The 13,387-nt window shown below is 37.0% G+C and overlaps 1 protein-coding gene across 1 annotated transcript; it reads right to left on the reverse strand.

The window, feature by feature from the left end:
• Positions 1–304: 304 nt before the first annotated feature.
• Positions 305–4,569, reverse strand: LOC113318041 (splicing factor 3B subunit 1-like). Its single transcript, XM_026566162.1, has 2 exons — positions 4,504–4,569; positions 305–4,379 (listed from the first exon to the last, which is right to left on the reverse strand). The coding sequence occupies exon 2, from the start codon at positions 4,363–4,365 to the stop codon at positions 526–528; it is 3,840 nt and encodes a 1,279-aa protein (XP_026421947.1). The 5' UTR covers positions 4,366–4,379; positions 4,504–4,569; the 3' UTR covers positions 305–525.
• Positions 4,570–13,387: the final 8,818 nt, after the last annotated feature.

Consider the following 13,387-nt stretch of genomic DNA (forward strand, 5'->3'; position numbering starts at 1 on the left):
AAAACACTAACTTTAACTTCCCAACATTTCCCATACCACGGTTTATTATTGGAGATCTCCTCACTGGCCTTCTTACAAACAAGTGTATGTAGTCAGCTTTCATATATCCTTCCCGTATACACGATCTTTCCAAACAAATAATCAATATTGCCGTAAAAAGATTTGCACCATTTAAGGTTGGACAGGATGCTCAAAAGTTGTACAAAGTTTTATAGCTTCCGATGAAAAAAAAAAAACGCAAGATCAACAGACGACCTACAACCATTCAATTAATTGAGAATCATAAAACAAAACTACTAATAACTTGAAGCAAACTAACAATTAAGATAACCATCAAACAGTGCATGTATATACTAAAGCAAGTAGATATGTCTGGTACACAAAAGATTGCTGCAAATCTGCTTGAATCAGCAGTTCCATTCGTATCAAAAAAAAAAAAAACTAAAATGTAAAAACATCCCTGTTCTGCAGAGTCTGTTATAGTTTTAGCATATTGGTCGCATGGCAAGCAGGAACTACAATTTCTCAGACAAACATCACCAACTCCGGCCTGCTAAATACGTTGCTCTCCTCATCCTCCAACACCGGGTACGCAGCTACAAGGGCATCCTGCGCTCCAATGTACAGCGAGTTATAAATCTTCCAATACACCTCCCTGACCTTCCGTGCTGGATGAAAAAGTCCCTGCAAACAGTAATTCAAAATTGCAGCAGCCCCTAAGGCAACCCTCATTCCTTCAATTGCTTCCATTACAGCATTAATAACATGGGGAGAAGTCTCAAATATATTCGGCCAGACATAATTCAGAAGATGAACTAAAGCATCTTCACAGCCTAACCCCGCCACACCTAAAGCCATGTGCTTTACAGCGGAGGCCGCCGTTTGCCTGTGAACCAGATCCCTATCCATTAACGCGTCTTCAAGAAGAGGAGTCACAGCATATATATAATCCTTCCCCATCTCGCCAATATACTCGAACAAGAAAGAAAGTGATTTTAAAACGCCATTCTGCACATTCAGTTCTGGCACACGATACTCGTTCATAAGAGCTGGCAGAACTGTGAATGGAGAACAAGTTTCCGCAACTATTGCAATAGCTACAGTTGTGCATACACGGTTCTGACGCTCCTGCACTTTGAGGTTGTTCAACAATGTTGCCAGGACATCTTGGGGTCCAATGGCTTTCGCGATGTATCCAAATGTGTTGACAGTAGCCCTTCGAATTCCTTTCTTGTGGGCTTTTAGCATCTCAAGAAGCTCAAAACATATTCTCATCCACTCCCTCGCAGGAACGAACTCAGCTCCACGATCGGCAATCCTACCGACAAGATCAATGCAGTTCTCTTGAACCTTTTCATGTCGATTCTTCAAAATAGGAGTCAATCGAGGAAGCAGATCTTTGATTGGTGGTGTCATCTTTGTCATTCCGATAACATTCACAATTGCCTTCAGAGCTCCTAAAATGGATCCCAGAACTTCAGGGTACTCTTCTCCCAAGTACTCGTACAAGACGACACCGAGATGACCCATCAGCTGCTCTTCTTGACATTGCTTCATCACAACAGCAATCCTAGAAATGAGATCTGCTGCTTGTTGTCTAACCTTCGCACTCTTGTTGTTCAAACGCCATTTAATGGTACCACATATCTGAGGAAGATAGGGTTTCACTCTCTGCCCCAGGGCATTCACAACAGCCCCAAATCCATTCAACATAACATTAGCATCGTCACTAGTTTGCTCCTGGAAAGCGTACAGTATACCATCAATAAGAAGTTCTTCCAAGCGTGCATCGATATCAGATGCACCCAAGTTCGCAACCACCTTCTCAATAGTTTCCATCACCATTCTTCTGTAAGGTTCACTCTCATCTTTAAGATCCTCAACAATTCTTCCCACTATATCAGCAACACCGACCTTGTTTGCGATCTCCACAGTGGTTTCCACTAGCTGCCTATAGTTTCTACGGTCCAGTGCCATTCTTCTCACCCAAAAGTTCTTGAAAAACTCCGGAAGAATATCACTTCTGATATAATCAGCTTCAACACCTTCTGTACTAACACACTGCTTCACGACTTTGAGCACAATTTTCTTCATTTCTTCATCGGGAGACTGGAACTCACGGATCAATATGAACATCACTTCCTTGGTATAGTAACTAGCATATATCGCATCCATGAGGGGAATGATAAAACCAATTGCTTTCAAGAAGGCAGCCAAAACCTTACCCCTGTGTGATCTGATACCCTTCCACAAAGGCTTCAGGACAGAATCAAAACTTTCAATACCATAGGGAGCAGAAGCTTCAGCCAGGGCAGCCAACGACAGCGCAGTAATGGTCCTGACCTTCTGGTTTTCATCAACAAGACCATGTTCTATGATTTCCACAAGAGACCTCAAATGAGGAAGTACTGCACAACCAATTAAGATCGCAATCTGCTGAACAATCTTGATACCAGTGTGCCGAGCTTGCCAAGATTTCTTACTCTGACAGACAGCTTTCAAGAAAGGAAGCAGCGCTGGAATTCCCAGAGCAGAAGCAACAACACTGAAAGCCCTTGCAGTTGTGTTCCTTACGTACTCATCAATGTTATCAATATCGGGCCTCATTGCAGCAATCATAGTAGCCAAACCAGCAGCTTTACTTAGGTTGGAAATAATTTCTCTTCCCTCAACACGAGCATAATAGTCCTCATCGATCAGAAGAGGCTCAATCACCACAAGGATTTTGTGAACGAAAGGTCTAACAAGCTCATCCAACTTGTACAAAACTCTATCAATAACCTTAACTAGAAGATGTCGTTCTTGATCTTCCAACGTCGGTTGCATAAGTAATGGCAATATCCTGTTGAAGAGTGGGCCTGCACCAAATTCACGCGCTTTATCAGTCAACTGTCTCAATGCAGTTTTTCTCTGTGGGGGTGTTCCATTCTTGACCTTTAGCAGTAGTTTCATGATTTTCCTCTCTTTCTGCTCGTCAGGCGACAACGTTTCTTCATCAACTTCACTCAGCAATGGTGCAAAATACTGCATATCCTCTGGTTTCATCTCTGGCAACCCTCCAGCTGCTTCTTTTGGAACATCAAATTGCTGGCCACGGTTCTCTTCTGGGATATGATAAAGTGGGGTACCCAACGGAGTGGGAGTTTGAAGAAGCTTCCTGGCCGGAGTTCTTATTGGAACGTAAGATGCTGGAGGATCCAAAATTTTGTACCCTTCTTGTGGAAACATTGAATCAAGTTCCTCATCGCTTAATGGCCTATTTCTCTCTTCAATATCCTTCTCCCATCTCATCAAATTGTACTGTTCAGGTGTGATTGCTTGGCGAATAGCCCCAGGAGTTGGGGTAGCCAGCTCAACACCTCCAAGAGGTGTAACTCCTGGAGTGTACGGACCAGCTGGAGTTGCACCGAGCATTGGAGTGGCACTGCCAATGGTCAAAGGAGTCTCGTCCCATCTTGATCTTTGACGTTTGGGAGTCGGAGTAGCAAGACCAGCAAGTTTAGGTGTAGAATCCCAAGTCATACCCGAGGGAGTAGCAGCAGGAGTTACACCTGCAGATGGAGTAGCATCTGCATCTGCAACCCGACCAGGGGTTGGTGTTTCATCCCACCTATTCCTTCTAGATAGCGAAGGAGTTGCATCTCCAATCCTTCCTGGAGTAGGTGTTGCATCCCATCTTCCAATCCCTGGAGTTGAATCTGGCATATCCCAATCAGATGAAGAAGTCTTGGCTTTCTTACTAGCACCATCAACATCCTGATTTTGATCCCACCTATTCCTTCTTTTAGGTACAGGAGCAGGTACCTCATCTCTTTCTCTCTCTTCAACCTTCCTACCACCGCCTCTCTCCTTGTCCTCTTCTTCTTCCTTCTTCTTCTTAGCAATTTCTCTCAAAGTCTCTTCTCTCTCTCTTTTCAAAGATTCTTCCTTCATAATTTCAGCATAAGTCCTGACAGATGGATCAGGAGTTTTATCTCCCAATGCAAAAGCATCAACTCGATCAGGTGAGAGCACTTGGTTCAATCTTCTCCTTCTATACTCATCTTCTCTATCAATAATTCTTCTCGATGTTTCATTCAACCCCGAGCCATTGTTATTATTATTATTATGCTCTTCAGCACTTCTTGCAATATCTTTCATTAATGATTGAGGTGCAGTATAAGAAGCTAATCTTCTAGGAACATCAGATAAACTGGGATCTACAGTTTGTTCTTCTTCAGTTACAGCAATTGAACTTTCATAACCTTCATATCGATTTCCAGTACTATCATAAAATTCAGTATCAAAAGTAACTGTTGAGAGAGAAGCGATTTGTTGCTCCATCTTCTTTCTCTCTTCTTGGGTTTTAGCTATCTCAGGATCCATGTTTGTACAAAACCCTAAATCGCAAAAACTAAAATCAAAATTAAAACCCTAAAAAGACTTGAAAATATAATGGTTATACAGAGCCTAGATTCAGAAAAGAGATGTAAAATAGATTGATTCGAAGAGAGGATAACTGACCTTGGTAGATAAATATCCAGATACTTTCTATGTCTCTCTTCTTCTGCAGGTTCTCCTCGCGAAGGAAAGTGTAAAAAAAAACGAGGATCTAGAGACGTAAATTAATTTAACAAGACTAGGGAATGACCCGTGCTGAAACGGCACGGGCTATTTCACAGGGTAACTGGCCAAGGTCAATGATCATACCTCTTGATGGTTCATACTCCCTCCGTCCCAAATTAATTGAGCTAGTTGTAGTTTTCACGATTATTAAGGGAAGGAGGAAAGAGAAGTATATTTAAGTATTTTTTACAATTTTACCCTTATGGATAATAACTAGTAAAATTTAGAAATGATTTATCTCTTAAACTATACCACGATTTTTCTTAAACTTTATATACCGTGGAAAAGCATTTTAAACACCTACTTAACGAATATAAACATGACTATAAAATTATACATATTTCTTATAATAACAATTATCAATTAAAATGATAGTTTTAGAGATATTCCCTTGATTAGTGAAATAACTCAATTATTTATGGGACAAAATTCAAAACCAAATAGCTCAATTAATTTGGGACGGAGGGAGTAGTTAATCGGTTCCTATTAATCTGGCCCATAAACTCTTTCAAATTCGTGTTTTATGGCCTTGTTTGGAAAAATTTATGATTATCTATTTATGATTATAGATAATCAAAAATAGATAAATGATTTTAGTATAATCATTTTTATAATAAATTTTCACAAACACCTTTATCAAATAATTGATTATCTTTAAAAAATGCTCCCTAAAAGTAGTGGAAAAAATAATGATCTAGAACTTTTTTCTAAGTTTCCTAGTGTTTTTTAACCCTCTCTTGATAGTTTATAGAAAATAAGAGGAATAAACACAACTCAATTTTATTAAGAAAAAATAATTGATTATAATAATTTTTAAACAACTTTTTTCTGTTTATGGAAATAATGGATTTTTTCAATTATGATTAAAATAAGCAATTATTATAATGGTTACCAAACACATATAGAATCCATTATAATCTGCATAATGGATTATGGGATGATAATCCATTAAAATAGATGAGTGAGGAAGTCGAGCGGGAAAAACAATACAAGCATATAAATTGATAAACTTTTTGCAGTCATTCCTTGATCATGTGTTTTACTGCTGCATTTATGCAGCATGGATACTTACGTACCCATAGTTTAATTTGGATACTGATAAAAAGGGTGGAATTCGATACCTCAAATTAACAAATTACCCGCTTATGATAGTTTCAATTAAAATTTCAAATCGGGTCTCATGGCAGATTGTGGTTCATTCAATATGTAAAACTCGTGCAATTACGAAACGTGGTACCATAATCGACACCCCAATCAACACTCTGTTGATAAAATACCTTAATAATGCTTTTCCATGTCTTTCCTAGTATTCACATACATGAAGCCCTCTCCAATATATCAATCCACTCTATTTTTCATGATTATAATTTTACCGCCATTGTCTACCTAACTCTTTACAGGCTCTTCACCTTCCAACCTTAAAAGATAATAATAGTTAATGACCTACAATATAGGGGAGTCTCAGGTTGTGCGTCATGGCTGCAAATTTAAAAGATTCACCGACGACACGTGTCCATAATTTAACCATTCTTGGAGTATATGGAAAGAAAGATGCTCTAACACTTTCCAGGGAAAAAAATTTCAACCACCAAGTTACAGCCAGACTTGCATTTAAGCTTGTCAATGACACAGAAATGTTTTTGAGTAATAATAGTTTCTTGGTACCACATAGGTCTATACTTGTAGAAGATAAAAACATCACTAGTATCACTAGCTCTTTATCTCAGGACTGTCATATTATATTCAGCGATGCTGCTTTTGACAAAAACACTAATCTTTCTGGTATTGGCTTGGTCTGGAATGATATTGCAGGTACATTCTATGGATGCAAACTACAAGAAGGGAATGTGAGGAATGCTGAAGAAGCAGAGAGCCTAGCTCTGCTAGAAGCAGTGAAGTGGGCAAAAGCCAAAAACCTGGAGAAAGTCTGTTTTATCAGTGATGCTAAGTCCATCATTGATTCTATCAATCTAGTAATAGCCAATGGTTTTGGTATAATAATTCAGTCTTAGAATACTGTAAAACAATTTCTTATAGCTTTAACTTTGTTAAATTTGAATTTTTGCGTAGGAATTTTTTAGAGCTGGCTGATAAAGCAGCTAAATTTAGCAGAAGGTCTAGAACCTCGGGAGAATGGTTGGGTCATATCCCTGCATTCCTTAATCCTGCGATGTAATTCTTTCTGTCATTATAAGTTCTTTTTCTAGCAAAAAAAAAAGGATATGTAGAACTACAATTTCACGCAAGATAGGACATGTTGAAAAAGACGGGGGATTAACAACCACATCCAATATTTCGCTTAGCAATCTGTATGGACTAACTCCAATATACTTTCAAGAGAATCAACTAGACAGTCAGACTCAATCTTAAGAAAAGTATATCAAATAGTTATATCTTTGTTTCTTAATGTAATCAGCAAATCAAATAGATAGAAATCCGTGTGCCTGATTAATATAAGAAACAACTTGGACGGTATCAAAAACCAATATGGAAATATCCAAGCGTCAATCAATTTAATCAACAACCAAGGGTTGGAATCACAATTGATTGAACTTACACACAACCTGTGATATTTTAACTAAATAAACAAATATAATGCGGAAAAGAAATAACACAGACACCGGAAGTTTTGTTAATGAGGAAACCGCAAATACAGAAAAACCCTGAGACCTAGTTCATATTTGAACACCACACTGTACTAAGCCACTACAGATACTAGCTTACTCCAAGTTAACTTCGGACTGGAATGTAGTTGAGCCCTAACCAACCTCACACTGATCAAGGTACAATTGCGCTCCTTACGTCTCTGAATCCCAGCAAGACTCTACGCACTTGATTCCCTTAGTTGATCTCATCCACAACTAAGAGTTGCTACGACCCAAAGTTGAAGACTTGATAAACAATTTGTCTCACATAGAAAAGTCTATTGTATAGATAAATGTGTCCCCCACAGATATACCTACGAGTTATGTTTCGTCTTTTGATAGATCAAGGTGAACAGGAGCCAATTGATATACCGGACTTATATTCCCGAAGAACAACCTAGAAATATCAATCACCTCACAATAATCTTAATCGTATGGTAGCGAAACAAGATATTGTGGAATCACAAACGATGAGATGAAGATGTTTGTGACTACTTTTTATCTTGCCTATCGGAGATTAAATCTCGAGAAAATCTTAGAGAATATAATACTCAATCACGATAGAAAACAACAAGATCAGAACACACAACTACAGAAAAAATAGTTGGGTATGGATGCACAATCCCAATGAAGTTTTCAAGTCGTTAACCTACAGGGTTTTATAAAAACCTAAGTTTAAAGGATAATTGACTCTACTCGTAACTATTATCACGTAGGAGGTGTGGGGATTAGGTTTCCCAGTTTCTACAGTTCTCCCTTATATAGTCTTAAAATCAAGGTTTGCAATCAATGTTACCTTGGTAACAAAGAATTCAATATTCACCGTTAGATGAAAACCTGATTAGACTCAAGCTTATATCTTTCAACCATTAGATCGAACTTAGATTATTACACACAAATGAAAAGTGACTTCATTTAGATATGAGTAATCATACCTAAAAGTGTGCACCTTTGTTGGATCAACAATAGTTAAACGAAGTTAGCCATATGAACACTTCCATATCAACCTTATTCATCTTAACCATAACTAGTTCAAATGACTCAAATGAAACTAGTTCTAAAGTTTCAATTGTTTATATTCTCATAGAATTATACAAGACACAATTGAAGCAAGATCGATTTTCATTCACTTGAATCAATTCATGAACATTATAGCCACGGTTTGCAAAAGATTGCATTCATTATTATACAAAATGTATTAGTTCATGAAAAAACCGATATTAGAACATAACCCACTCAAGTATGCAAACGGGTATGCATAACTAGGTGGCCGGACTAAGTTTAGGTTTGCCAGTACGCGAACGGGTACGCATACCACGAAACTCAGTAAAGTCCCGGAACTTGAACCTCACGCCAGTACGCGTACTGGTATGTGTACTTAGTTCCCGGAACTCTACTAAACTAATCAGTACGTGTAGGGGTATGCATACCATGGTTCTCGGACTTGGAATATCTTACAACAGTTAGCATACAAGTACGCATATTGTGCTATATCAAATCATGGTTATTTGTTCTAAACTCCCATTTCAATCATTGAAACATTCCCGGAAGACGAATATAGCTATCTCACACAAACCATTAGCTTCAAAGTAATTTCCAAGTGATCGATCAATACGAAACATTTTGAGTCTACATCAAATGACTGTGTCACACAAATCATTTAAGATGTTACCATGTGATTTTCACATGATCATCTTTTGACTTTTGTCAAGAATATAAGATGAACTTGGTTAAAGTGAAAGCTTACCAACACATATTCCGAGAAATATGTAAGCGAGTTAAACTCAACTTGAAATATTAAATGTGTATAATCGAAGTTTATATAGCTATATGACTTTTGTCTCAAATAGGAGATAGAGTAGATAGACTTTTGAGTGATAGATGAGATCAAGTCTCTACATACCTTTTGTTGATGAAGTTCCGCAAGCTCCCCTTAGTAGTTCTTCTTCTTTGATCGATAAACGTCGTGAAGTTTAAAGCTCAACTACATTTTTTATCCTAATCCGAGACTTAGCTATAAGTTGACTAGAAATCAAAACTTATAGTTTTGGCAATTAAACTTGACAGCAAGCTTGAGATAGCAACGCTTGCGAGTTCGACCGAGCAGTGCTCTAACACATGTTTCACCAATTATTAGTTTCAAGTTTGTTTCAACTTCAAAGCTGAATTGGGGTTAAAGATCCAATAAATGAAAAAATTATTAAAGAGCATGCATAAACAGTGAACAGAGATTAACATCAAACTGCCTCGGGCTGCAAAGATATAACCGACTAAATCCACTGAGACCAGCATTCCAGCTTTATAGGCTCTATTATACGCAACGTTTTCCAAGACACTATCGCCAACCATTAAGTACTAACATGTAAGCATTGGCTATAATGTAAATCCTAAATTTTCCACTTGCTTCATACATATATACTACCTACAATATGTAAGACTCTTACAGCCTGAAGTTCCCTTTGTGTCAATGTACATTGATTTTACTCACTTTCATGTTAACATTTATCGAGATAGCCTTTTAAGAAAAATGTAATGCGTCTATGTTATCCTAAGCCCGATCAAATTCTTAAGGCAGTTATTTCAAATTCATTTATTGGATCTTTAACCCCAGTTCAGTTTTGAAGTTAAAACTGATTTGAAACTAATAATTGGTGAAACATGTGTTAGAGTACTGCTCGGTCGAACTCGCAAGCATTGCTATCTCAAGCTTGTTTGTCAAGTTTAGTTGATCAAAACTATATACTTGATTTCTAGTCTACTTATAGCTATGTCTCGGATTAGGATAAAATGTGGAGTTGAGCTTTAGACTTCACGGCGTTCACCAATTGAAGGCGAAGATCTACTGATGAGCTTGGAGGAACTTCATCAACAAAAGGTATGTGGCGACTAAAACTTATCTATCACTCAGAAATCTATTATATTTTATCTTCTAATGAGACTAAGTCGTATAGATATATAGACTTTTACATTATACACATTCGATATTTCGAGCTAAGTTTATCTCGCTTATTTATTTCTCGAAATATGTGCTGGAAGTTTTTTGCTTTAGCTATGTTTACCATATTCTTGACGAGTTTAGTTGGAAACAATTTATTTGTTGGAAACTAAATAGTAAGTCAAAAGATGATCATGTGAAAATTACCTTGAACATCTTATATGATTTGTGTGAGACAATCATTTGATGTTAACTTGGGAAGTTTCGTATTGATCATTCGATCACTAGAAAATTATTTGAATCTACTGGTATGTGTGATATTACCATTGTCGTCTTCTAAGGATGTTTCAACGATGGAAATGAGAGTTTAGAACAATTACCCGTGTCAAGATACAACACGGTATGCATACATAGTATGCGAACTGTATTGTGATGATTTAGGTCCGGAACTCTTGTTTGCATACTTAGTATTCGAAGGAATTTACCTAAGAAGGCTCGAAACTCTTGTTTGCGTACCTAGTATGTAAACGGGTTTACCTGACTTAGGTCCGAAATGGTTGTTCACGAACCGGGTTTGCGAATGATTTGACTAGGCCAAGGTCCGGTGTTGTTGTTCGCGTACCCAGTTTGCGAACACATTGGTTAAGTTCTAAAATCGGTTATGTATGATTCTCATACTCATGAACTAAAACATTTATGATGTAAGGAATGCAAATTAACTTTGCAAACCGTGGTTTAATGTTCATGAATTGATTCTTGTATAAGTACTTTGTACGATTACGAATCAATCCAATTTTGTTTGAATTTGTTCATACATATTTTTATGAGACATTTGACAATTAAAAACTCTATTTGAAGCACAATTAAATTCATTTGATTATCTTTCATAATTGATTGATCATCATATTTGATCTAGAAGTGTTATATGAATATGGTCAAGACAAAAGTGTTCATATTCCTAACTTCGGTTAATTGTTATTGAGCCAACTCAATATACACGTTTAGGTACGGTTACCCATATCTAAATATAAGTATATTTCATTTGTGTGTAACAAGCTAAGACATCTAATGGTGGAGATTGATTGCTTAAATTCTAAGCAGACTTAGCTTGAATCCTAAATCAGAAGTTCATCTAAAGGTGAATATTGAATGCTTTGTTACTAAGCTATCTTGCCTTTGATTGTAAGCAACCCTAATTTGAAAGGATATATAAGGGTGTACTCTAGCAACTGGAAAACCTAATCTCGGCACATTCCTGTGTCCTAGTTGCAAACTGCGATTCTCCTTTAACCTATGTTTTTCCAAAACCATTATAGGTTAACAACTTAAGGACTTCATTTGGGATTCGTGAAGCCAGATCCAATTATTTTCTCTATAGTTACGTATTTTGATCTTACTTGTTCTATCATATTAAGTTTTATATTCTCTAAGATTTACTCGAGATTTACCTCTGATAGGTAAGATATAAAAAGTAACCACAACAGTTCTTCGTCTCAGATTCTTGTGATTCCGCAATAACTTCTTCTGTTAATCAGTTAGGTTATTGTGAGGTGCATGATAATTCTAGACTGCTCTTCGGGAGTATAAGACCGGATTATTAGTTGGTTCTTGTTCACCTTGATCTTTGTATCAAAACACGGAACAAAAAAAAATAAGTAATAAATATATATGCGGGAGACGGATTTGTTTATAAGTCTTCGAATTTGGGTCGTGGAAACTCTTAGTTTTGGGTTAGATCATCTAAGGGAATCAAGTGCGCAGAATTCAGCGTGGTTCTAGAGGCGTAAGGAACGCGACTGTACCTTAATCTGTGTGAGACTTGGTTATGGCTCAACTACATTCCAGTCCGAAGTTAACTTGTAGTAGGCTGGTGTCTGTAGCGGATTAATACAGTGTGGTGTTTAAAGATGCACTAGGTCCCGGGGTTTTTCTGCATTTGTGGTTTCCTCGTTAACAAAATTTCTTGTGTTTGTGTTATTTCTTTTCTGCATTATATTTGTTTATATAATTGAAATATCACAGGTTGTGTGTAGTTCAATCAGTTGATAAATCTAACCTTGATTGTTGGATATAACTTGATTGACACTTAGGCATTGGTCTTTGGTACCGTCCAAGTATTTCTCATATCAATCAGGCTCATAGATTTCTATTTATTTGATTTGTTGATTGTATTGAGAAAGAGAGATAAAGCTCTTTGATATATTTCTTGATTGAGACTCACTTTTAAAGTTGGTGCTCTCGAAATTATATTGGAGTTTAGTCCATATAGATTGCCGAACGAATTATTGGGTGTGGTTGCTGTACCTCGTTTTTCAATTGGTATCAGAGCAGAAAAACACGCTAAGACCTCATAAGTCTGTTTTGTAGAAATTCGAATTACTTATTGTGGAAAATTGCTATGCGTACATTTCTACAAGCACAAGATTTTCAATCATGGGTTCGTATTGTTAATGGTTATAATCCTCAGGTAGTTACAGTAGTCGGTGTAACTGTTCCAAAGGATATTGGTGAGTATGATGATCTTGAGATTCTTGCTGCAAAGAAAAATTCTAATGGATTAAATGTTATCATCCATGCCATTACCCCATATCTTCAGCACCATGTGACTACGTGCACTCGGTCTATAATATCTTAGAAACCGTATTTGAAGAGAATACCTCTGATAAAGAAGTTAGGCTTCAAAACCTAAATTTTGATTGGGAAAACCTTCGTATGGCTGATGAAGATTCATTTGATGAGTTTAATCACAAAGTGTCTGAAATTGTTAATGCATCTTTTTGCATTGAGTAAGACTGTTCCTGAAAAGGACACTGTGATGAAAATTCTAAGATCGCTGCCAGCTAGATAACATTCTAAGAAACATGCTATCGTATAAGGAAATAACCTTTAAATACTTTCCTGAAACTCACTTGTTGGAAAGTTAAAAATACTTGATCATGATCAGAACACAGTCAGAACATCTGCGTTCAATATTGCGACCAATACAAGTGAATCTTCTAACTTGTCTTGGGATGATGAGTGTTCTCCAAATGATATTGATCTTGATAGGTGATTGATTACTGAAAAGATCAAGGATATTGTGAAGAGAAGCAAAATATCTGAGAAACAAAACTTTCTCTCTGGTGCTTCAGATGATTCAATACAAAAAGTAAACTCGTGTCAGTTTGTCAAGAATTCGTATTATTATGAAGTTTGCATAGAA

Source organism: Papaver somniferum, chromosome 10 (assembly GCF_003573695.1).
Source record: "Papaver somniferum cultivar HN1 chromosome 10, ASM357369v1, whole genome shotgun sequence".
NCBI lineage: Eukaryota > Viridiplantae > Streptophyta > Magnoliopsida > Ranunculales > Papaveraceae > Papaver > Papaver somniferum.